Here is a 26,189-nt window from a genome sequence, read left to right as displayed (position 1 = left end):
CCAATAAGCTGATTTTATCACACATCTAGTTTACCTGATTGTAGGATGCTGGGTTGCTTTGCTAGGTTCTGGATGAAAACAATAAGTGAATAAACGTTATGGCTCGGAGGAAGCTGTTTGGCAGGAAGCTTTCAATGTTACTTTTGTGTTAATATTATCATATTATGGCTGCACGGTGGTCGAGTGGTTTGCACGCAGACCTCAAAGCCAGGAGACCGGGGTTCAATCCCACTCTCGGCCATCTCTGTGTTGAGTTTGCATGTTCTCCCCGTGCATGCGTTGTTTTTCTCCGGCTACTCCGGTTTCCTCCCACATTCCAAAAACATTCATTTTCTGCCGCTTTTCCTCACAAGGGTCGTGGGTGTGCTGGAGCCTATCCCAGCTGTATTCGGGCGAGAGGTGGCCAGCCAATCACAGGGCAAAAAACAGACAAAAAAGCCAAAATCTACCACTTCCACACGCAATAGGAGGATAACTTCTTTTCACTCTATCATGTTGGACATGCTGGAGCCTATCCCAGCTGTCTTCAGGCGAGAGGCGGGGTACACCCTGGATTGGTGGCCAGCCAATCTCAGGGCACATATAGACAAACAACCATTCACACTCACACATTCATACCTATGGACAATTTGGAGTCGCTAATTAACCTAGCATGTTTTTGGAATGTGGGAGGAAACCGGAGTACCTGGAGAAAACCCACGCATGCACGGGGAGAACATGCAAACTCCACACAGAGATGGCCGAGGGTGGAATTGAACTCGGGTCTCCTAGCTGTGAGGTCTCCGCGCTAACCACTCGACCACCGTGCAGCCCAAAGACAAAACAAAAAAGCCAAAATTGTACCACTTCCACACGCAATAGGAGGATAACTTCTTTTCACTCTATCACGTTGGACATGCTGGAGCCTATCCCAGCTGTCTTCGGGCGAGAGGTGGGGTACACCCTGGACTGGTGGCCAGCCAATCACAGGGCACATATAGACAAACAACCATTCACACTCACATTCATACCTATGGACAATTTGGAGTCGCTAATTAACCTAGCATGTTTTTGGAATGTGGGAGGAAACCGGAGTACCCGGAGAGAACCCACGCATGCACGGGGAGAACATGCAAACTCCACACAGAGATGACCGAGGGTGGAATTGAACTCGGGTCTCCTAGCTATGAGGTCTGCGCGCTAACCACTCGACCACCGTGCAGCCTCATCCCAAAAACATGCTAGGTTAATTGGCGACCCGTGACTCTCGTGAGGATAACCAGTAGAAAATTATTTATGATATTATAATTGTTGACTCTCCTCAGTCCTTTTGAAGTGGTCGTGGGTCCGGATGCGGGTCCTCAGCAGATCAGGGCCTGGGGTCCTGGTCTAGAAGGAGGAGTTGTGAGCAAACCTGCCATCTTTGTCGTGGAGTCTGTTGGCAGCGATGTCGGTGTCTTAGGTGAGTTAGTCTCCAGACTAAAATTTAAAAAAAAGCCTTTCCCTGTTGGGTGTCGGCTCACCTGATCTGTGGTATCTTCAGGTTTCGCCATCGAGGGACCCTCACAGGCTAAGATCGAGTGTGAGGACCAGAACGATGGATCATGTGATGTCCAGTACTGGCCCACAGAGCCTGGTGAGTACGCCATCCATGTGACCTGCGACGATGAGGACATCGAACACAGCCCCTTCATGGCTTACATCCTCCCTGAGCGCCACATCAACCACCCTGACAAGGTCAGGGTTGCCATTCGTCCACAGTAAAACCCCTTTCACTAGGATCTACCCACCAACTACTCATCTCGTCCTTACGCAGGTCCAAGCGTTTGGGCCCGGGATTGAGAAGAATGGCTGCCTGGTCCACGAGCCAGTGGAGTTCACTGTCAATGCTAAGGATGCTGGGAATGGACCTCTAAAGATCATGACTCAGGTAACATGTGATAGTTAATTAATTCATAGTTAATTAATTCATAGTGTTTAGATAATTTTTGTCATACAGGAACAAATATTTTAACATTAATGCATGCAAGGGCTGCACGGTGGACGAGTGGTTCGCGCAGACCTCACAGCTAGGAGGCCAGGGTTCAATTCCACCCTCGGCCATCTCTGTGTGGAGTTTGCATGTCCAGGGTGTACCCCGCCTCTCGCCCAAAGACAGCTGGGATAGGCTCCAGCATACCCACTCGACTCTAGTGAGGATAAGCAGTATAGAAAATGGATGGATGATTATGAGAATATATTTAAGTAACTATGTAGTGTATTTAGGTCTGTTGATGAATTTATATTTTTTCGACATTTAAATTTAGGCTTTATATATATATATATATATATATATATATATATATATATATATATATATATATATATATATATATATATATATATATATATATATATATATATATATATATATATATATATATATATATATAATATATCAAAGTGCATCTTTTGATTTCTCACTATATGTGGCCCTCAGTGGAATAAAGCACCTGGCCTGCCCTAGCCTAAATTTAAATGTAGAAAAAATTGAAATAATTTAAATTTAATTTAAATAATATATTTTTATTTATTTATATATATTTATTTATATATATTTTTTATTTTAATATTTTTTTCTTAGATTATTTATTTTGTAAAAAGGTTAAAAATATATATTTCAAGGCAACACTCTGTTATTTTTAGTTATTATCAACATTTCAGGCTGCACGGCGAACGAGTGGTTAGCATGCAGGCCTCAAAGCTAGGAGACCTGAGTTCGATCCCACCCTCGGCCATCTCTGTGTGGAGTTTGCATGCTCTCCCCATGCATGCGTGGGTTTTTTTCCGGGTACTCCGGTTTCCTCCCACATTCCAAAAACATGCTAGGTTAATTGGCGACTCCAAATTGTCCATAGGTATGAATGTGAGTGTGAATGGTTGTTTGTCTATATGTGCCCTGTGATTGGTGATTGGCCACCAATCCAGGGTGTATCCCTCCTCTCGCCTGAAGACAACTGGGATAGGCTCCAGCACCCCTTGTGAGGAAAAGCGGTAGATAATGAATGAATAATGCATGCAAGTGTAAAAAGAAGTTAACCACCGCATAACAAAAATGACTACTCAACCCTCGAGTTGCCCACTGAGCTAAAATCTGCAAAGCTATGCTGATACCATGTTTCCACATAGGACGCAGAAGGTCTTCCTGTGGAGGTGAAGGTGAGGAGCAAAGGAGACGGGCTGTACTCGTGCTCCTACACGCCCACCTCGGCGCTCAAACACACGGTGGCCGTGGCCTGGGGAGGAGTCAGCATCCCCAACAGCCCCTTCAGGGTAAGCAGAACCCCCTCAGCAGGACGCCACGGGGATCCTGATGACAAAGAGCTTGTTGTTGCCGCACAGCCTTTAAACGCTAAGGTTGTCCGGTCGCAGGAAACGACGACATGCAGCAAAGCTAAGAAAGCAATCGTTATTATTACTTACACTGAGGAGAGGCGGCGCTTTTAGTGGCCCGTTTTCAAAGCAAACGCACTTGAACAAAAATCACACTGATTCCATTATTTTCAACATATTGTTATCATAACTTTTTAATCAATATACTTATCAGCATTAACAAAGTGCTAATGATCAATTATCTACACAATTATGTGTAATTTGTTGCTTTGGTGAATGTTTTAATTAGACTGAACTGCATTATTAGCACTATGATCAAATGACTACGTAGCAACAACACTGTTAGCAAACATGGTTGCCTTTCCAAACGCACTCACCCTGACTAACTGAAAGGAAATCAGCATTAATGAAGTTCTAATCAATTATCTACACTATTATGTGTAATTTGTTGTTTTGGTGAATGTTTTTATTTGACTGAACTGCATTAGCACTATGATCAAATGACTCTACGTAGCAACCACACTGTTAGCAAACATGGTTGCCTTTCCAAACGCACTCACCCTGACTAACTGAAAGGAAATCAGCATTAATGAAGTTCTAATGATCAATTATCGACACTATTATGTGTAATTTGTTGCTTTGGTGAATGTTTTTATTTGACTGAACTGTATTATTAGCACTATGATCAAATGACTGTACAAAGCAAACACACTGTTAGCAAACATGGTTGCCTTTCCAAACGCACTGACCCTGACTAACTGAAAGGAAATCAGCATTAATGAAGTTCTAATGATCAATTATCTACACAATTATGTGTAATTTGTCGCTTTGGTGAATGTTTTAATTAGACTGAACTACCAACATTAGCACTATGATCAAATGAATGTATGTAGCAATCACACTGTTAGCAAACAAATGTACGTAGCAATCACACTGTTAGCAAACATGGTTGCCTTTCCAAACGCACTCACCCTGACTAACTGAAAGGAAATCAGCATTAATGAAGTTCTAATGATCAATTATCTACACAATTATGTGTAATTTCTTGCTTTGGTGAATGTTTTAATTAGACTGAACTACCAACATTAGCACTATGATCAAATGAATGTATGTAGCAATCACACTGTTAGCAAACATGGTTGCTTTTCCAAATGCACTCACCTTCCTTTTGTTATGTGTTATGTGAACTCACCAGCCATTCAAGCACAGCTAACACTAACAATGCACTGTGACTGACCCCTTTGTCATATTTTAACACTTCTTTATGCTCGAGAACTTGATTAATTCCAACCTTTTCCCATTCAAACTACAACTCAGTGAAGCATTTTGGGGAATGACCCTGAATATAAGAACACCTATTCACAGTATTTTATTTTTTTCCATTTCAAGAGTCAATAAAATGAGGATAATTTATTTCTTAGGTACTTAATTCATCACCATTCTGATAACTATAAATAGCATCATAGGGTCATTTTTTTTCAGTGGGTGTCTTTTCTGCTGGTGAGTGACGGGAAGAAAAGCTCTGAGGAGAAGTGGTTTGGTGCATGTGTAAATCAAACAAGTCCTTGGATATGAGTTGGTACATTCTGGTCAGTGCAGCCGGGTCACTTCTTTATGCTCAAGAACTTGATTAATTCCAACCTTTTCCCATTTAAACTACAACTCAGTGAAGCATTTTGGGGAATGACCCTGAATATAAAAACACCTTTTTATTTATTTTTATTTTTATTTTTTTATTATTTTTATTTTTATTTTTTTTATTTTTATTTTTATTTTTATTTTTATTTTTATTTTTATTTTTATTTTTATTTTTATTTTTTTTTTTTTTTTTAATTTTATTTTTTATTTTTTTTTATTATTTTTTTTAATTCAAGAGTCAATAAAATGAGGATAATTTATTTCTTACATACTTAATTCATCACCATTGTGAAAATAGCATCTTTTTTTGAGTGGGTATCTGTTCTGCTGGTGAGTGACGGGAAGAAAAGCTCTGAGGAGAAGTGGTTTGGTGCATGTGTAAATCAAACAAGTCCTTGAATATACAGTTGGTACATTCTGGTCAATGCAGCCAGGTCAGAAGACACCAAGAGAGGCAGATAAGAAGGCCACGCTAGACGGATGAAGATCAGGTTGACTTGGTACGCTTCCGGTATGGGAATGTCGGCCAAGTCCACTATGGAGGAAACTAAGGAAATCTCATAAAGAAGCAGATAATCCTTGTCAGCTACGCCTTAAGTGTGCAAGCAAATCATTAACGTTAGCAGGAAGAGGAAGGAAAGGACCCATTTATTCTTTGCTCTTGGAGTAAAGTCCCTCAGCTCTTTTTCCTATGAAGAAATGCAGAAAAGCTTTGAGCCGGACGAAAACTAGATCTGCTGTCGGGGTGAGTTGAAGGAAGATTTATCCTTTTTTGACGAGCTTGTGACATGTCATGTCCACGATGGTGTCACATACAAGTGACATGTGATCGAAAGTTCCTCGTATGTTCTCCATCCGTTAATGATTGAGATGGACAGGACTCCATAAGAAGTGTTGCTTTCGTACAACTAAACCTTCATAAAAGTGAAAAAAAAAACCATTTCTATGATTGATTGTGGTCATGCAGTCATATACCGTCCTCTGCTCCAACCTAGTGTAAAAACTTTGGATAAGATGGGATCATGGAGAAGATAGTTGGAATCGTAAATGTCTACGGCGACGATGTGGCACGGATTAAGGAAAGAACAAATGGATCCAGGATGTCCCGTGTCTTTAAATTGTCATAACTACCTTCCAGATGCTCCAACTTTTATAAAGTGGGTGAGATCATCACCAAGAATGGGACCACATGTAAACATTAATTGTAGTGTCGCCCCCTATTGGTGTCATTTACTATTTTACTATACATGTCTAGTTTGCAGATTTAGCACCTTATTTTCATTCCTTCATTCATTTTCTACCGCTTTTCCTCACGAGGGTCGCGGGGGTGCTGGAGCCTATCCCAGCTCACAGATCACAGGTCACATATAGACAAACAACCATTCACACTCACATTCATACCTATGGACAATTTGGAGTCTCCATGTTTTTGGAATGTGGGAGGAACGGGGAGAACATGCAAACTCCACACAGAGATTGCCGAGGGTGGAATTGAACCCTGGTCTTCTAGCTGTGAGGTCTGCGCGCTAACCACTCGACCGCCGTGCCGCCTCACCTTATTTTTTTTTTTTTTTTTAATATTCTTTGTCATATTCATTTGTTCATTTCCTTTCTGAGAGTTGTTTTAATTTTTCACATCTGAGGAGTCTTTGTGGGAACATAACGTGTCATTTTTTTCCTATTTGCATTTCACCTATAATGATGGGACTGAATTTGTTTATTATTGTTTCTCTGTAATACCAAGTCATGTGACACATACTTGACACATATTTGAAAGATGAGTCTTAATTCAAATTTGCTCCAAAATAAATTCTGACATGTCCTTCAAACTGTGTTGTCTTTTGCTTTAGCCTCGCCTGCATGTTGACATTTGAGTGTGGTCTTGTTTACGCTAACTAACACTTTTACTAACGTGCTTAATCACAAGCCATATTTGGGATATGAAAGATTTTTCTATAACAATCCACATAATGACTCGGGTAAAGATGTATGTGCCTTGTCGTTGCAGGTCAATGTGGGCAAAGGCAGCCACCCCCACCTGGTCAAAGTATTCGGTCCCGGTGTGGAAAGGACGGGCCCCAAAGCCAATGAGCCAACACACTTCACCGTGGACTGTTCTGGAGCTGGAGATGGTAAGCTACACTCTTTTGATTGATGATTTCTTTACTTTCTGGGACTTTCTTAGCCACTAATAGATTACGTTACGTAAGGAAAAAATGGCAAAATAATGACATTTTTTTAATCGAATTCGCTTATACACAGTTGATGTCGTGGCCAGCCGCAGTCTTCTTATTGAAAACCATTGCTTTTTATGTCAAATATTCATTCATTCATTCATTTCGTGGGCGTGCTGGAGCCTATCCCAGCTGTCTTCGAGCAAGGTGGTCAGCCAATCACAGGACACATATAGACAAACAACCATTCACACTCACATTCATACCGATGGACAATTTGGAGTCGCCAATTAACCTAGCATGTTTTTGGAATGTGGGAGGAAACCGGAGTACCCGGAGAAAACTACACACGGAGGTCTTCTGTGTGGCCTGTGCGCTAACCACTCGACTACCGTGCAGCCGCGTCAAATATTATTCATTCATTTTCTACCGTTTTTCCTTATGAGGGTCACGGGGGTGCTGGAGCTTATCCCAGCTGTCTTCGGGCGAAAGGCGGGGTACACCCTGGACAGATTGCCAGCCAATCACAGGGCACATATAGACAAACAACCATTCACACTCACATTCATATCTATGGACAATTTGGAGTCGCCGATTAACCTAGCATGTTTTTGGAACAGGGAGCAAAAGGATGCCCGAGGGGGGAATCGAATCCTGGTCTTCTAGCTATGTGGCCTGTCCGCTAAACACTTGTCCACCGTGCAGCCGTGTCAAATCTTGTTCATTCATTCATTCATTTTCTACCGATTTTTCCTCACGACGGTCGCGGGGGTGCTGGAGCCTATCCCAGCTGTCTTCGGGCGAAAGGCGGGGTACACCCTGGACAGATTGCCAGCCAATCACAGGGCACATATAGACAAACAACCATTCACACTCACATTCATACCTATGGACAATTTGGAGTCGCCGATTAACCTAGCATGTTTTTGGAACAGGGAGCAAAAGGATGCCCGAGGGGGGAATCGAATCCCGGTCCTCTAGCTATGTGGCCTGTCCGCTAACCACTCGTCCACCGTGCAGCCGTGTCAAATCTTATGTTATTAATTATTCTTAGATGAATAAAATTGACTTCAGCCCCACCACTGCTTTGACACAAGTTCATGCGAGCACATTAGCAAGTAACAACCTCTAGTGGTTTCTGTTGAACACAATCTCATTCCTGTCATTGTTGCAATTCCTGTGCTGTCATTGAAAACGAGACTGCTCCGCCGGGAATGCCAATCATTCTCAGTGCATTGCAAAGATTCCGATAAAAGACTTGATGGCTTTGACAACATTTACATTTCATGAAGCCTCTCCATCCTGATTATTTTGTGCTCAGGTGATGTCAGCGTGGGCATCAAGTGCGACGCCAACATGGTCGGCGATAAAGAAGCCGATGTGGACTTTGACATCATCCCAAACGCCAACGACACCTTCACTGTCAAGTACATCCCCCCTGCTGCTGGGAAACTCACCATCAAAGTCTTGTTCACTGACAAGGTTCTTGCCATACACTTCTTCTAACAGAACAACACTGTTCGTTCTTACTGTGAAAGAAATTAAATTTGAGGGCTGAACTTGTCAGATATTGTAAAATGTATCGATGAAAAAAACTCTACATGTGTGTTTTCACTCAGGAAGTTCCTCAGAGTCCTTTCCTCGTCAAAGTGGATCCCTCCCATGACTCATCGAAGGTCAAGGCAGAAGGTCCTGGACTGGCTCGCACTGGTAAGACACAAGTTATGAATTAGCACACTTGGAAATGTACCTCACTTCCTTTCCTTGGAGTCCAGGTGTCGAGAGCGGAATACCGACTCATTTCACAGTGCTGACTAAAGGAGCCGGGAAAGCTCAGCTGGACGTTTCCTTCTCATCTCCCGTCAAGGACTTTGACATCATCGACAACTATGACTACTCTCAGACTGTCAAATACACACCCGTGACACCGGTAAGAAAAAACACACACACATACATAAACCAGTATTGCATGGTCGACAAGATGGTTGACGAGACGATACAAACTAGTTTACCAACTTCTCCACCTAAAAAAAAACTAGCCTCAAGCCAGTTTCACCTGGAAATTTGGTGGGCTGAGTAGATGTACAAAAAAGTCTGAAGAAGCCATGAAATCAAGCCATTTTTGCATAATTAACGCGGCGCCAGACTATGTATTTTACACATATAATTCTAACAGTGGGGGTTGCACGGTGGACGAGTGGTTAGCGCGCAGACCTCACAGCTAACCCGAGTTCAATCCCACCCCAGGATAAGCGGTATAGAAAATGGATGATTGATTATGAGAATACATTTAAGTATCTATGTAGTGTATTTAGGTCTGTTGATGCATTTAAATTTTTTAAATTTTAATTAAATTTTTTAATTTTTTTAAATTTAAATTTAAGCTAGGGCAGGCCGGGTGCTTTTTTTTATATATATATAATTTTTTTAAATAATATATATTTATATGTTTTTTAATAATATATATTTTATTATTTATTTTGTAAAAAGGTAAAAAATATATATATTTCAAGGCAACACTTTTTTTTTAGCATTTCAGGCTGCACGGCGAACGAGTGGTTAGCATGCAGGCCTCAAAGCTAGGAGACCCAAGTTCGATCCCATCCTCGCCATCTCTGTGTGGAGTTTGCATGTTCTCCCCGTGCATGCGTGGGTTTTTCTCGGGGTACTCCGGTTTCCTCCCACATTCCAAAAACATGCTAGGTTAATTGGCGACTCCAAATTGTCCATAGGTATGAGTGTGAGTGTGAATGGTTGTTTGACTATATGTGCCCTGTGATTGGCTGGCCACCAGTCCAGGGTGTAGAAGACAGCTGGGATAAGCTCCAGCACTCCCGTGACCCTTGTGAGGAAAAGCGGTAGAAAATGAATGAATGATTGAAATGATAACCCTCTGTTTCCAGGGCGACATGAGCATCACGGTAAAGTTTGGAGGAGATCCCATCACAAAGAGCCCCTTCACGGTCGGTGTGGCGGCGCCCCTCAACCTCAATAATGTCATGGTGGACAACTTGGATGGACGTAAGGAAGCTGTCCTACTATCTTCTAGAAGACCTATGTAGAAGTTGATGAATAAATGTGTCTGGTAGGGGTTGAGGTGGGCCAAGAGCAGCACTTCAAGGTGGACATGAAGGAAGCAGGGGGACAGGGGCGCTTGGAGGTTGAAGTGGTGAGTGTGTAATGATGCTGGTTTTAAAATTCGAACCCATGTTTGAGATTACCTGTTGTCTTCCGTTATGGACCAACATTGTTAATTTGTGTTAACTAGTTGAGTCCCAGACAGAAGGCGGTGCCCTGTAAAGTGGAACCTCAACCTGGAAATGCAGATGTCCGCCTGGTCCGTTACACACCCACAGAAGAGGGGGTGTACGCCGTCAATGTGTCTTATGATGGACATCCCATCTCTGGGAGCCCCTTCCCCGTGGAGGGACAGCTGCCCCCGGACCCAAGCAAGGTAATGTTGTAATCTATGTGGGAATATCCTGGATTTTAGTAACTGTGAGTCCAGAACCAGTCATTCCAAGTGACCGCCTAAAAGTGATCTTAAGACCAAAAATAGCCAGAAATATTTCAATATTGAACAAAGCAAAATTTGTTCTCAATCAGAAATCACTCCACACTCTTTATTGCTCTCTGGTTCTACCATATCTTACTTATTGTGTGGAAATATGGGCTAATAACTATAAAAGCACTTCTTTACTCGCTAAATGTACTGCAAAAAAGGTCAGTAAGGATAATTCATAATGCCGCCTACAGAGAACATACTAACTCCTTATTTCTAAAATCACAAATACTTCAACTTGCTGATATAGTTCATCTTCAAACAGCTAAAATAATGCAAAAGGCTAAAAATAACCAATTAGCTAAAAATGTCATCCAATACTTTAAATTAATTAAAATTAAAATTAAAATTAAAATTAAAGAAATTAAACCATTGCCATTACCAATTAACGTAGCATGTTTTTGGAATGTGGGAGGAAACCAGAGTACAAATAAAAATAAAAATAGCAGTTAAAAAAAATAAATTTAAAACATAAAAAAATTAAAACAAACAAAAAAACAACTTAAAATATATTAGGAAAGCAGGAAGTGAACAAATTACTGATTGTAAAAGTACCAGATGGAGAACTGTGAACTGATTATGTGATGCATTCAATTGTGATCTGATGCATGTTCAAATTAAATAAAACCATTACCATTTAAAAAAAAAAAGACCAAAAGCCATCTCGAGTACTCAGTTCTGCATGCCGTCCCATAAAGGTAAAGGCTTTTGGTTCGGGTCTGAAGAAAGGTCTGGTCGGAAACCCAGCACAGTTCACCATTGACACCAAAGGCGCCGGGACAGGAGGATTGGGTCTGACTGTGGAGGGACCGACTGAAGCCAAGATTGAGTGCTCAGACAACGGAGATGGGACCTGCTCCGTCTCGTACCTGCCTACCGAACATGGGGAATACCTTGTCAACATCCTGTTTGAGGAAGTCCACATCCCGGGCTCGCCGTTCAGAGCAGACATCCAGATGCCTTTTGATCCCAGCAAGGTGGTGGCATCCGGTTTGGGTCTGACCAAGGCCAGGGTGAGCACTTTGAATTAAGTCAAGTTGCTGATTCAGGATCTGTCCTTTGAATCGAAATCGAAATCTGACATCTTGTCCATGTGTGTGTGTACAGGTCGGGGAAGCCAATGTGGTCAATGTGGACTGCTCTCGTGCCGGACATGGTCAGCTTAGTCTGGAAGCCGTCCCAGAACCATCCATTGGTTCTGCACCCTCAGGTTTGCACTCAAATGTGCTGCATTTCCTCTTCCCGTCACGGAATGTTCCTAATCAAGATGTCTTCCAGGTATGAAAGCCAAGACCGAAGTGCTGGATAACAAAGACGGGACCTACACGGTCACCTATGTTCCTATGACCTCTGGTATGTACACTCTACTGCTGAAATATGGAGGCAAGAACGTTCCTGGTTTCCCGGCTAAGGTGATGGTGGACCCCGTGATTGACGTCTCCAAAGTCAAAATGTCTGGACGTGGACTGGATGGAAAAGGTACCCATCTCGGACACCAGTGTCCCTTCTTCTCAGTTCATAGTACACATTGTGTTAATAACGGTTCCAATCTTCATTCCAGGTGTTTTCAAAGATGCCACCACAGCTTTTACCGTGGACGCACGCCCTCTGAACCGGCGAGGAGGAGACCACGTGAAGGTGCAGATCATGGGTCCTTCTGGAGCGCTGACAGACTGCATGGTTAAGGACAAGGCGGATGGGACTTACTGGGTCGAGTACACTCCCTTTGAGAGCGGTAATTTTATATCGTCATTTTTTTAATCCATCTTTTTACATAATCTAAACAATTTAAACCGAACTGGAGCAGAACCAGAATCAGGTTCTGAGCTAAACATCTTCACGTACAAAGAAAAATAACGTAACGCTTCAAAACTCTTCCAACACAAAACCTGCAAAAATCCAAGGCTCTCTCTAATTACCTTTATTATTTTTTTGGCGTGTCTTAATGAATCATTGTCAACCCCCCACCCCCAACCCCGACCCCAGCCCCCCGCCAAACCCCCTGATGAAGGCCCGAATGGCTGAAGTGAAACGCAATGGGATTGACTGAGGTCCATAAAAAAAAATGAAGGTATTTTATCAGGATTAAACTGCCTTGGAATTTTGCAGTTTTTGCTGTTTTCCTCTGTCCCGCTTCCAAAGAGCAACTATTCCTTCGGACTTTCTACACTTTTTGGAGGTCCTGGTAGTGTTCCTCATCATTAATCCTTTTTACTCTACTCGTTTACACCCCCTGCTGGTGGGTAGGGAACTCCCATTAGGCCGGCATTGCTTCACATACTAATAATATTCATTCATTAATTCATTTTCTACCACTTATCCTCATGAGGGGTGCTGGAGCCTATCCCAGCATCTACAAGAAAAGCTCTGATAAAACATTCCACTGTTCTCAAATATCTTAATTTTTATTTTTCTACACAAAATAAGATGAAAAATAAATAAGCAAATCAAGAATAAAGAAAATCAATCAGTAATAAATAAATATAATAATAATAATAATAATAAAACGGTAAATAATAAAAACTTAAGAAACCACATATAGTTGGTGGGTAGACAAATTATTTTTTTCAGATTAAAATGAACAAAGCATTATTAGAGCCCTGTAGACATGACAAAACACGACTATAGTCACATTTATACTCTTTTTATTTACAACATATTGCGCAACTGCAGGGTCTTGAGACACATGCTAACTCGCAAACTAGAGAGCTAGCGACCTAAACGGTAGCCTTCAAGTTATTTCCTTTAAACTTAAATAACCAAAAACTTACCACTTCCACACGGATAGGGAGGATAACTATTAACAGTTATTTAACCTTTAACATGAACATTAATCAAACTTAATAATTTTTTCTGGGTACATGATACCATACAGCATCCATATCAAACTTGCGCGGGCCGCACTAACATTAAACTTTCATATCAAGGCGGGGGCCTCAAGTGTCTTGCGGGCCACATTTGGCCCGCGGGCCGCGTGTTTGAGACCCCTGTTTTAATGTTTTTTTAAACAACGTTCAAACAATACTTGAGCTGCTTCTTCATCTTTCAGGTGACCACAGCATCCAGGTTCTGTACGACAACACCCCGGTTCTGAAAACCCCAGTCATGGTGTCTGTGTCCGAGGGCTGTGACCCCAGCAGGGTGACGGCGACCGGTCCGGGGCTCCAGAAAGGCCTAACTGACAAGCCCAACACCTTCAACATCATTACCAGGTAGAGGACGCCTGGAGATGCTGTTTAAGTGCCATGTTGTTCTTAAAAATGTTTTTTTTACAGAGGGGCGGGCACAGGGGGTCTCGGCATCGCCGTGGAGGGTCCATCGGAGTCAAAGATGGCGTGCAAAGACAACAAAGATGGCAGCTGCAGTGTGGAGTATATTCCCCTGACACCGGGCATCTATGACATCAATATCACCTACGGAGGAGAGCACATCCCAGGTAGATGAAGACTGTCGGGTTCGACTTTTTTGATAATTTGATCAAATTATCTTAAATATGTTCTTTTATAACGATAACGTTTAATTAGAAGTGTACTTTTATAACGATAATGTTTAATTCGAAGTGTACGTTTAGCAAGATGTCACTATACTGACTGATGTTTTCCAGGGAGTCCCTTCAAAGTCCCTGTGCAGGACATGGTTGACCCCCATAAGGTCAAAGTGTCTGGTCCAGGTGTGGGTCAAGGGGTCAGAGCCCACATTCCTCAGTCGTTCACTGTGGACTGCAGGAAGGCTGGTGAGGCCCCCCTTTCCGTAACCGTCAGTGCCCCCAAAGGCGTTTCGGAGCCGGTGGAAGTGGTGCACAACAGCGATGGCACCCACACGGTGTCCTACACGCCATCTGTGGAGGGCCTGTACTCTGTGGCGGTCCAGTATGCAGATGAGGATGTCCCCCGCAGGTACTAAGTGGTACTGCATTTATTTTTTGTTTGGATATTTACTCTTAAACTGTGTATTTTCAGAATAAATCGGCCTTTTTTACCAGCAATGACATTTGTGTTTATTTCTCCATAGTCCTTTTAGGTTGCGGGTCCTGCCCACTCACGATGCAAGTAAAGTACGAGCCAGCGGCCCCGGTCTGACCAGCAAAGTCCTTGCTAGCTTCCCTGTTGAGTTCAACATCGACGCCAAGCAAGCAGGCCAGGGAAAACTCAGCGTGCTCATCACCGTGAGTGACACCCCTACACAAAAAGACCCTTAAGGCAGGGGTGAAAAATTACAATGTAACTTTGATATTCGAAACTAATCCTGTGGAGCTTGGAATATACATAAAAAAACCCACAATGCAAATCCTTTTTTTAAAAAACAAAATACTTTATTTATTTATTTATTTTTTAAAACGTCAACATTAATACAAACAAACTCAAAACAAAAAGGGGGCACTGGACATACACTGTATATAATATAGTTATTTCACATTCATTTCACATGGTGCAATTTGAGTCATTTCATTGGTTTCCGTCCGTGAAGTGTCCATTTCAGCCATTTTTCTCCACACGTCTTCTTCAGTCCTCAATCTATGTGTTAATATTTCCATATTGTGTATTGTTACACAATATAATTCAATTCAGTTATTATAATTAATAGTTTAATTTTTAATTTCCTACGTGAAGATTTTTTTTGGTCACAATACGTTTTGGTTTGAGTTGGACCTTATGGAACACATTAATGATGTTAACCAAGACACCACTGTAATTATAAATTTTGCGACTTTTTCAAATTCTTTCCAAACTTAATCGCACCACCCAAACTTCCGATAACCACACAGAGATGGTGCTGTGTAACTTTAAGATATTTTTGTTTAATTTTTGGTGTAATTAAAAATCTGATTATATTCTTCCAGCATTGCTCCCTCCAGAACTGAGATGATATGGTGGCAAATCCTTTTTTGTATTAGTGTGATATCTCGCAACATTTCCTAACATGCCAGGGCGGCAGTAAAAAAAATAGCTTGAGGTTGGACTTTGGAGATCTGTGTTCGAAGAGTTTTTTGAACATTATTCAATTCCATCCATTTTTTGTGCTGCTTATCATTACTACGGTTGTGGTGGTAAGCTGGAGCCTATCCCGGCTGACTTTGGACAAGAGGCGGGGTACACCCTGGACTGGTTGCCAGCCAATCACAGGGCACATATAGACAAACAACCATTCACACTCACATTCATACCTATGGACAATTTGGAGTCGCCAATAAACATAACATGGATGTTAGTGGAATGTGGGAGGAAACCCGACATGCCCAGGGGAGGGATTCACACCCAGATGTTACTGATCGCTTGACTGAAGTGGTGCAAAAAAGGCAATGTTTGATACTTACCAAGCTGGTCTTGAGTGTGACCTCAGACACATGTTAAAGTCTCCCATCTTCTGCTGTACCTTCCGTCAGGACCAGGACGGTAAACCTAAGCTGCTTAGTCTCCATGAAAATGGAGATGATACATACCAGGTGTCTTATATACCGGACCGTGCGGGCCGCTACAATATCATGATCAAGTACGGCGGCGACGAGATCCTTACATCGCCCTACAAAGTCCAGGCGACGACAACAGGAGATGCCAGCAAGTGTATCGCGACTGGTTTGTCACTTTGTTTTATTTATAAAAAGAAATATTCTAAATTTAGCTTGAATATACAAATAAAATGTTAACGTCCCCCTTGTCAGGTTCGGGTGTGGGCCCCATGGTGGCCTTGGGTGAGGAGCTGGCCCTGCTAGTGAACGCAAAGGGAGCCGGTAAGGGGAAGGTCAATTGCGTGGTGGTGCAGCCGGACGGCAGTGAGGTGGACGCTGACGTCATGGAGAACGAGGACGGCACCTTTGATATTTTCTGCACGGCTGAAAAGCCCGGGAAATATGTCATCTTTGTGCGCTTCGGAGGAGAAAACATACCTGGAAGTCCTTTCCAAGTCATGGTGAGTGATCTCAGACGATGACATGAAGCTTTGATGGGGTTGATGTTATCAGTCCTAGAAGACATACATATCACTATATTGACACTTACTATGGTACCCATTATGTCATTGCATGGTCATATCACCTCGTACTTCGGTACGTAATACAAACAACAACAAAAAAAAAAATAAAAAAAAAACAACTTAAACTATATTAGGAAAGCAGGAAGTGAACAAATGTAAGAGTTACTGATTGTAAAAGTACCAGATGGAGGGGTAGGATTTAATAAGCTTTGCTTCTTCCTACTCCTTTTGGACATGTGGAACTGTGAACTGATTATGTGATGCATTCAATTGTAATCTGATGCATGTTCATATGAAATTAAAACATTACCATTTCCATATTGACAGTTACTATGGTACCCATTATGTCATTGTATGGTCATATCACCTCGTACTTCAGTACGTGACAAAAAATAAGAAAATAAAAAAAATATATAAAAAAATAAATAAATAAATAGAGATTTGTTCACTTCCTGCCTTTCTAATATAATTTACGTTTTAATATATATTTTTTTTATTTTAATTTTTTTATTTATTTAGAATTTTTTAATTTTGTATATTTTAATTTTTTAATTTTTTATTTTTTTATTTTTTAATTGTTTTATTTTTTAATTTGTAAATATTTTAATTTTTTTATTTTTAATTTTTTAAATTTTTAATGTTTTAAATTTTTTATTTATTTTATTTTGTTACATTTGTTCACTTCCTGACTTTCTTATATATATAATTTAACTGTTACTTAAACTATATTAGGAAAGCAGGAAGTGAACAAATGTAACAGTTACTGATTATAAAAGTACCAGATGGAGGGGTAGGATTTAATAAGCTTTGCTTCTTCCTACTCCTTTTGGACATGTGGAACTGTGAACTGATTATGTGATGCATTCAATTGTAATCTGATGCATGTTCAAATGAAATAAAACCATTACCATTACCATAGAAGATGTCGATTTTTAATGGTCGTTCAAACAAATAGCAAATAGCTAGTAGTCTTGTTTCTTTGTTGAAAAAGAAAAAAAAAACCTACGATTGTAGATTTGGTTTGTCCTAAATTGTTGTAGACATTGTTCCAACTTGTCCAAATGTGTGGACGTTAAAGCTTCCTGTCGTGTACGCAGGCAACCGATGAGGTACCCATGATCCAACAGCAGACGTCACTCCAGCAGCAGGCTGCTCCAGCAGGAGCTGGCTTCCGTCCCTGGGTATGCACACGCACACACCGACAGGTTTCCTGATGTGGACCAGCCGTATAGTGCGTACATTAAAAGTATTATGTCAGAGTTTTATTTCCATGCACAGATGGAAAGGCAACACACTGCTTTATTGTCTGCCATTGCGTCTGGCATCCCGTCTGGCACACGTAGCAGTTTTGACTGCAGTCAATTTGTGTTTTATAGATGAGACATAGTATCATAGTAACATAAATCTCTCATTGAGGATGTCTGGCTGGATACAATAGACAAATATAATCTGGATGTGTATATTATTATTTATATATTTTTTTCCACCATTTGTGTGCATGCATCCTGAAAATGTCAATTTTAACACCCTAAACTATTTCTTATTACAGTTAAAGGGCTAAAACTGACCTATTATGCTAATTTTTTGGCCCTTTGTATTGAGTCGTGGACTCCTATAGAGCAGCGACACACAATAACCCGCACAAAAAACTTTCTAGGACTCCCACAATCTGCACCTATCCCAGCTGTATTTCCTTTGGTTTTCCAATTTACTCCAACTGCGGGCGTATCTAGGCACGTCGACTCCGCTGTGATTGGTCACACTCCCGTGCTAACACGGTGGAATCGCTGTGACATCACAGGGCGTTGGTGATAGAAAAAACTGACCGTTCATTGCCAAACTTCTTTCAGGGCTCACTTTAAAATGCACAAACGTCATTATCTGAATTCTTGGGATAGTTTAACACAATAATAAAACATTGTAACTACATTTATATTTCCAAAAGGTGGAAAAAGCATAATATGTCCCCTTTAATATGTACAATTTTACACATGTATTACAAAAAGTGCTTGACAGCGCCCTCTGCTGGATTCATAGCAGCAGCACTCCTCCCCCCCCCCCCTTGCAGATAAGGCCATCAAACTCATGTGCCCCTCCCATCTTGTTTTCACCAGGTGACCTCGGACAACAACTACGAGGTCGTCAGCGACAGCGTGAATGGAAGCGGCTTCAGACCTTTTGACCTGGTCATCCCCTTCTCCTTCAAGAGGGGACAAATCACTGGTGAGACACAATGTTCACGTCCATGTATTTAATACCTGTTCAATAATAAGTGATGCTAACATGGTCACAGCTTGACTAGCTTCCCAAGCGTTGTCGTTTTCAGATTGAAGAAATTTAAGAAATTGTGTAAAAATAAGTTAGCCCCACATAAGTGTTAGGACGCAAAAATAATAAAACATAATGTGAGAGATGGGCTGCAGATTATGGACCTACATATCCGGAAGTCCTCAGGAGCACTTGGGAGTGTGACCAATCACAGTGAAGTGGGTGTGCCAGGAGGCGGGCTGCGGGTGGAATAAATTAAATTTGGGTGGGGAAGCAGGAAGTCCGTGAAAACACTACAGAAAGAGCTGGAATCTGGAAGCTCTAGAAAGCTTTCTGTGTGGGGCCGAAAATGAGCATACCCATGGACCTACATATCCAGAAGTCCTCGGAAGCACTTGGGAGTGTGACCAGGAGGCGGGCTGCAGGTGGAATAAATTAAATTTGGGTTGGAAAGCAGGAAGTCCATGGAAACACTGTAGAAAGAGGGCTGGAATCTGGAAGCTCTAGAAAGCTCTCGGTGTGGGTTGTCACGTGTAGGGCCGAAAATGAGCATACCCATGGACCTACATATCCAGAAGTCCTCGGGAGCACTTGGGAGTGTGACTAGGAGGCGGGCTGCGGGTGGAATAAATTAAATTTGGGCGGGAAGCAGGAAGTCCGTGAAGACACTGCAGAAAGAGAGCTGGAATCTGGAAGCTCTAGAAAGCTCTTTGTGTGGGTTATCATGTGTAGGGCCAAAAATGAGCATACCCATGGACCTACATATCCAGAAGTCCTCGGGAGCACTTGGGAGTGTGACCAATCACAGTAAAGTGGATGTGCCAGGAGGCGGGCCGCGGGTGGAATAAATTCAATTTGGGTGGGGAAGCAGGAAGTCCGTGAAAACACTGCAGAAAGAGAGCTGGAATCTGGAAGTTCTAGAAAGCTCTCTGTGTGGCTTATCATGTGTAGGGCCTAAAATGAGCATACCCATGGACCTACATGTTCAGAAGTCCTCGGGAGCGTGACCAATCACAGTGAAGTGGATGTGCCAGGAGGCGGGCCGCGGGTGGAATAAATTAAATTTGGGTGGGGAAGCAGAAAGTCCGTGAAAAAACTGCAGAAAGAGAGCTGGAATCTGGAAGCTCTAGAAAGCTTTTTGTGTGAGTTATCACGTGTAGGGCCGAAAATGAGCATACCCATGGACCTACATATCCAGAAGTCCTCGGGAGCACTTGGGAGTGTGACTAGGAGGCGGGCTGCGGGTGGAATAAATTAAATTTGGGCGGGAAGCAGGAAGTCCGTGAAGACACTACAGAAAGAGAGCTGGAATCTGGAAGCTCTAGAAAGCTCTCTGTGTGGGTTATCATGTATAGGGCCAAAAATGAGCATACCCATAGACCTACATATCCAGAAGCCCTCGGGAGCACTTAGGAGTGTGACCAATCACAGTGAAGTGGGTGTGCCAGGAGGCGGGCCGCGGGTGAAATAAATTAAATTTGGGCGGGAAGCAGGAACTCCATGGAAACACTGCAGAAAAAGGCCTGGAATCTGGAAGCTCTAGAAAGCTCTCTGTGTGGATTATCATGTGTAGGGCCAAAAATGAGCATATTTTGTAAGTTGTCAATACAGGAGCAGCCTCATTACGTCTTCCTGTCAGGAACATTCTCCGCAAATGAAGCTAATTCTGTTTCCTGCCTACCGGCTACAAGAATTAGCCAAGTGTGAAGCTCATAATTCAAATAATATGTTTTCTCCTGAAGAGTATACACAGTGTAGTGCAGGTTTGTAGCATTAGAAGTCTTGATGAATGAAGTGCTTGTTTTGGCAAAGCTTTGTGATGCAATCGGGAAGACCAAGCAGCTTCCCAAACATCTGTTTCCCATCGGTGCCGGCCAGCGGGGGCGACTGACGTGAGGAAATGCTTTTGTAAATGATTGTTTGACTTGTATATTTTTACAAATGAGCCCATCAGGATGTTTGAAGTGGTCAATGATTGGGAGAACAAAGTGTTCTTTTTATCTTTACACCAGCAGCCTTGCTCTTTGTTTTGGAAGTGAATTTTTATTGGCGGCAGCAGTTGATAACTGATTTAAGTACCGTAATTGAACTTACTAACTAACCCCTTGGCATTCTGGGAGAAAAGTCAGGCTCAAAGTCAATGTGAATCTGTCCTTGAACTATTTGGAGTAGAGGCATAAAAGCTTACAAATTTGTGTCCCCGATGATGGAATAACAGTAGTAATCTTAATAATAATTGTGTACTAAGGGAAGTATTTGATATGAGACAGTGGCTGTGGTCCAAATCGCACACTTCCACACTTACACTGTACATTTGAATAAGTACACAATGTGTACTGCATATTTAGAATGTGCAAATGTTAACTGTATTGCTATATTTATCCACTTCCGCCTCTTCTTTTATTAACTGTAAATTGAAAATTGAAACAATTGAGTTCCTCCTTCGTTTATTGCAGTTAATTTGTTCCAGACCTGACCGCGATAAGTGAATTTCCAAGAATTAGGATTCTTTAAACCTGTTTATGACCTTCTATATTCAATTTTTAACATTAATAGAGCCCTCTATACATATATTAACACCCCTATAGTCACCTTTACATTACATTTTAACATTATTAGAGCTCTCTAGACATATATTAACAACCCTATAGTCACCTTTACATTCATATTACCCAATTTAATAGACATAGTAAGCTGGATTTTAGATGTTAAGTGGCCACAAACACGGAGTGTGAGTGGAGTAATCCTTCGTTTATTGCAGTTAATTGGTTCCAGACCTGACCGCGATAAGTGAATTTCCAAGAATTAGGATTCTTTAAACCTGTTTATGACCTTCTTAATACGATTTTTAACATTATTAGAGCCCTCTAGACATATATTAACACCCCTATAGTCGCCTTTACATGACATTTTACCATTATTAGAGCTCTCTAGACATATATTAACAACCCTATAGTCACCTTTACATTCATATTACCCAATATAATAGACATAGTAAGCTGGATTTTAGATGTTAAGTGGCCACAAACACTTTGTTTATTGCAGTTAATTGGTTCCAGACCTGACCACGATAAGTGAATTTCCAAGAATTAGGATTCTTTAAACCTGTTTATGACCTTGTATATACAATTTTTAACATGAATAGAGCCCTCTAGACATATATTAACACCCCTATAGTCACCTTTACATTCATATTACCCAATTTAATAGACATAGTAAGCTGGATTTTAGATGTTAAGTGACCACAAACACTTCGTTTATTGCAGTTAATTGGTTCCAGAACTTACTGCGATAAGTGAATTTCCAAGAATTAGGATTCTTTAAACCTGTTTATGACCTTCTAAATACAATTTTTAACATTATTAGAGTCCTCTAGACATATATTAACACCCCTATAGTCACCTTTACATTCATATTACCCAATTTAATAGACATAGTAAGCTGGATTTAGATATTAAGTGGAGTAATCCTACGTTTATTGCAGTTAATTGGTTCCAGAACTTACTGCGATAAGTGAATTTCCAAGAATAAGGATTCTTTAAACCTGTTTATGACCTTCTAAATACAATTTTTAACATGAATAGAGCCCTCTAGACATATATTAACACCCCTATAGTCACCTTTACATTCATATTACCCAATTTAATAGACAAAGGAAGCTGGATTTTAGATGTTAAGTGGCCACAAACACTTTGTTTATTGCAGTTAATTGGTTCCAGACCTGACCACGATAAGTGAATTTCCAAGAATTAGGATTCTTTAAACCTGTTTATGACCTTGTATATACAATTTTTAACATGAATAGAGCCCTCTAGACATATATTAACACCCCTATAGTCACCTTTACATTCATATTACCCAATTTAATAGACATAGTAAGCTGGATTTTAGATGTTAAGTGACCACAAACACTTCGTTTATTGCAGTTAATTGGTTCCAGACCTGACCACGATAAGTGAATTTCCAAGAATTAGGATTCTTTAAACCTGTTTATGACCTTCTAAATACAATTTTTAACATTATTAGAGCCCTCTAGACATATATTAACACCCCTATAGTCACCTTTACATTCATATTACCCAATTTAATAGACATAGTAAGCTGGATTTAGATATTAAGTGGAGTAATCCTACGTTTATTGCAGTTAATTGGTTCCAGAACTTACTGCGATAAGTGAATTTCCAAGAATAAGGATTCTTTAAACCTGTTTATGACCTTCTAAATACAATTTTTAACATGAATAGAGCCCTCTAGACATATATTAACACCCCTATAGTCACCTTTACATTCATATTACCCAATTTAATAGACAAAGGAAGCTGGATTTTAGATGTTAAGTGGCCACAAACACTTTGTTTATTGCAGTTAATTGGTTCCAGACCTGACCGCGATAAGTGAATTTCCAAGAATTAGGATTCTTTAAACCTGTTTATGACCTTCTAAATACAATTTTTAACATGAATAGAGCCCTCTAGACATATATTAACACCCCTATAGTCACCTTTACATTCATATTACCCAATTTAATAGACAAAGTACACACTCTGTTGTGTCATAACGATATCACTGTTTTATTGCATGTACAGGACGTAGGATGAATATATCGTTGGTGCACCGCTAATACTCGTGTCTTTCAGGCGAGGTGCTAATGCCTTCAGGGAAGTCTGCTCAGCCTCTGATCATGGACAACATGGACGGGACAGTGACGGTGCAGTATTCGCCCACCGAGGCCGGACTTCACGAAATGCACATCAAACACAACGGCACGCACATTCCAGGTGTGATCACAAAGCAGAAATACTAATTGGTGATGCTGGGAAGCTGGCCCTAATTAACTTGCTATTTGTGTGTGTGTGTGTGTGTGGAGGGTGGGGGGGGGGGGGGTCAGAGGTGAACATGTGGCGTGCAGGAGAGCTGGAGTCATGATTGTGTGTGTGTGTAAAAAATATACATGCGGCATGCTTTTGCTAGCCTGAAGACTCGTACATCTTGAAGACAATGATGACATCACATCCCGACAATGTGTGTGTGTGTGTGTGTGTGTGGTGATCCCACAGTCCAAACACCACATGTGATTACAAACCACACACATCAATCAAAGACCTTTGCCTTCCATTTTGGGTTAAGTTAAAGTATGGTTTGTTGGATAGCTTTGATGCGAGTTTATGCTGTGTTGCAGAATCTCCTCTTCAGTTCTACGTCAACCATGGCAGCAGCCCAAATGTCACAGCCTACGGTCCTGGTCTCAGCTACGGAGTCGCCAACAAGACGGCTGCCTTCACCGTCAACACGGAGGATGCCTCAGAAGGTGTGAGAGAAGGCAATATATCATTGTTTAAAATTCATTTTATTTTTGCTGGAGCCTATCCCAGCTGTCTTCGGGCGAGAGAGTACACCATGGACTGGTGGCCAGCCAATCACAGGGCACATATAGACAAACAACCATTCACACTCACATTCATACCTATGGACAATTTGGAGTCGCTAATTAACCTAGCATGTTTTTGGAATGTGGGAGGAAACCGGAGTACCCGGAGAAAACCCACGCATGCACGGGGAGAACATGCGAGGGTGGAATTGAACTCGGGTCTCCAAGCTGTGAGGCTTAAAATTAAAATAATTGTTAGCGGCATTTGGGCTCAAGTATCCATTCAGTGAGTTTTATTTACAGCAGGTCTTCTGTAGAGCATCATTTTAGATGGTGGTGTCCCACAGGGCTCAGTAGTAGAGACATTGCTCATTTCCCCAAGCACATTAAGTCAAGACTAAAAGCTGCAATGTTACTTAATCATGTATATTTCCATTTTCTTAACTTGGAGGTTTTAAAGAGATGATCTTTGCGCAAACACTCAGCAGTGGTGTACCACAGGGCTCAATACAAGAGCCATTGCTTATTTGTCTGTGCTTCTCTCAGAGCTGTCCTTGGCCTTCCTATACATAAGGAGCTTTTTGCCATAGTAGCTTAAATAAGTAAATCCTTTCTGGAAGACCAGCCCACCCTTTCCTTATTCTTATGGCTTACCCCACTAAAAAAATAGTCCACATTGTCAAGAGCTCAATATTACAGAAATACATTGATTTCAAGTCTAATGTAGTGGATGCTAATTCCACTGTTTCATGGTAATGGTTTAATTTCATTTGAACATGCATCAGATTACAATTGAATGCATCTCATAATCAGTTCACAGTTCCACATGTCCAAAAGGAGTAAGAAGAAGCAAAGCTTATTAAATCCTACCCCTCCATCTGGTACTTTTACAATCAGTAACTGTTACATTTGTTCACTTCCTGCTTTCCATAATACAGTTTAAGGGTTTTTGTTTTTTTTTTTAATATAATGTACCTCATACCGAAGTACGAGGTGATATGACCATCCAATGACATAATGGGTACCATAGTAAGTGTCAAAATCAAGACTCTTCATCCTTGTATTTAGCAAACATCAACTGCTTGTATTGTTTCTTGAATTGGCTCATCGTTTCATGATTTTTACATTCAGTATGTGGAATAACTTGACTAGCTTTGTTGTTGACTTCTATGTGTCCAGGAGGCCTGGATCTGGCTATCGAGGGTCCGTCCAAGGCGGAGATCAGCTGTGTGGACAACAAGGATGGCACGTGCAGCGTCAGCTACCTGCCCACGCTGCCGGGAGACTACAATATTTTGGTCAAATACAACAACAAACACATTGCGGGCAGCCCCTTCACGGCCAGGATTACGGGTCAGGATGCTCCACAAAAACCGGAGGTTCAGGGCAGACTCTCACTAGGCTAGTCGTACTGGTCTGGCCCCTGAGGGAGAAAAGGATTTTGTTTGTTATCAAAAACCGTCACATGCACGACTATTCCATTTAGTACCGTGCTTGGGTGCAGATCTATGGGCCTAAACCTGGTACGACTGGCCTGGTGGGAATATTCCCCCATGAATTCCTAATTAGCTTCTCCTATCAAGTGTTATTATTCCGAACAGATGTTTTATTTTGTGTGTTTTAGAGGACAAACAACGTCGCTCTCAGGTCAAACTGGGCTCAGCAGCTGATTTCTTCCTGGACATCAACGAGGCGGACCTCAGCCTGCTGAATGCCACCATCATGGCGCCGTCGGGCCGCGAGGAGCCCTGCCTGCTCAAGAGAATGGCTAACAACCACATCGGTAACATGCACAAAAAAATAAATCCATTACCATATTTCTTGTAACGTTTGTTTTGTTTAACGTTTTTCCTTCCAG

General features: G+C 41.4%; 1 protein-coding gene across 1 annotated transcript in view; it reads left to right on the top strand.

The window, feature by feature from the left end:
- The window catches only part of LOC131106038 (filamin-B), a 52,712-nt gene that overhangs the window by 19,942 nt on the left and 6,581 nt on the right, over positions 1-26,189 (top strand). Inside the window, exons 12-38 of the mRNA XM_058054696.1 lie at positions 1,305-1,441; positions 1,523-1,716; positions 1,796-1,909; positions 3,148-3,291; positions 6,998-7,121; positions 8,485-8,645; positions 8,783-8,873; positions 8,939-9,093; positions 10,067-10,184; positions 10,253-10,332; positions 10,432-10,617; positions 11,424-11,738; positions 11,833-11,935; positions 12,004-12,204; positions 12,287-12,460; positions 13,775-13,937; positions 14,001-14,161; positions 14,330-14,621; positions 14,737-14,890; positions 16,109-16,298; positions 16,385-16,632; positions 17,793-17,876; positions 18,810-18,918; positions 23,601-23,741; positions 24,143-24,271; positions 25,511-25,684; positions 25,956-26,114. Coding sequence (XP_057910679.1) covers positions 1,305-1,441; positions 1,523-1,716; positions 1,796-1,909; positions 3,148-3,291; positions 6,998-7,121; positions 8,485-8,645; positions 8,783-8,873; positions 8,939-9,093; positions 10,067-10,184; positions 10,253-10,332; positions 10,432-10,617; positions 11,424-11,738; positions 11,833-11,935; positions 12,004-12,204; positions 12,287-12,460; positions 13,775-13,937; positions 14,001-14,161; positions 14,330-14,621; positions 14,737-14,890; positions 16,109-16,298; positions 16,385-16,632; positions 17,793-17,876; positions 18,810-18,918; positions 23,601-23,741; positions 24,143-24,271; positions 25,511-25,684; positions 25,956-26,114 — 4,301 coding nt within the window. The remainder of the gene's footprint in view (positions 1-1,304; positions 1,442-1,522; positions 1,717-1,795; positions 1,910-3,147; positions 3,292-6,997; positions 7,122-8,484; positions 8,646-8,782; positions 8,874-8,938; positions 9,094-10,066; positions 10,185-10,252; positions 10,333-10,431; positions 10,618-11,423; positions 11,739-11,832; positions 11,936-12,003; positions 12,205-12,286; positions 12,461-13,774; positions 13,938-14,000; positions 14,162-14,329; positions 14,622-14,736; positions 14,891-16,108; positions 16,299-16,384; positions 16,633-17,792; positions 17,877-18,809; positions 18,919-23,600; positions 23,742-24,142; positions 24,272-25,510; positions 25,685-25,955; positions 26,115-26,189) is intronic.

The sequence above is a fragment of the Doryrhamphus excisus genome, chromosome 18, assembly GCF_030265055.1.
Source record: "Doryrhamphus excisus isolate RoL2022-K1 chromosome 18, RoL_Dexc_1.0, whole genome shotgun sequence".
NCBI lineage: Eukaryota > Metazoa > Chordata > Actinopteri > Syngnathiformes > Syngnathidae > Doryrhamphus > Doryrhamphus excisus.
This window is presented reverse-complemented; position numbering and strand designations above follow the sequence as displayed.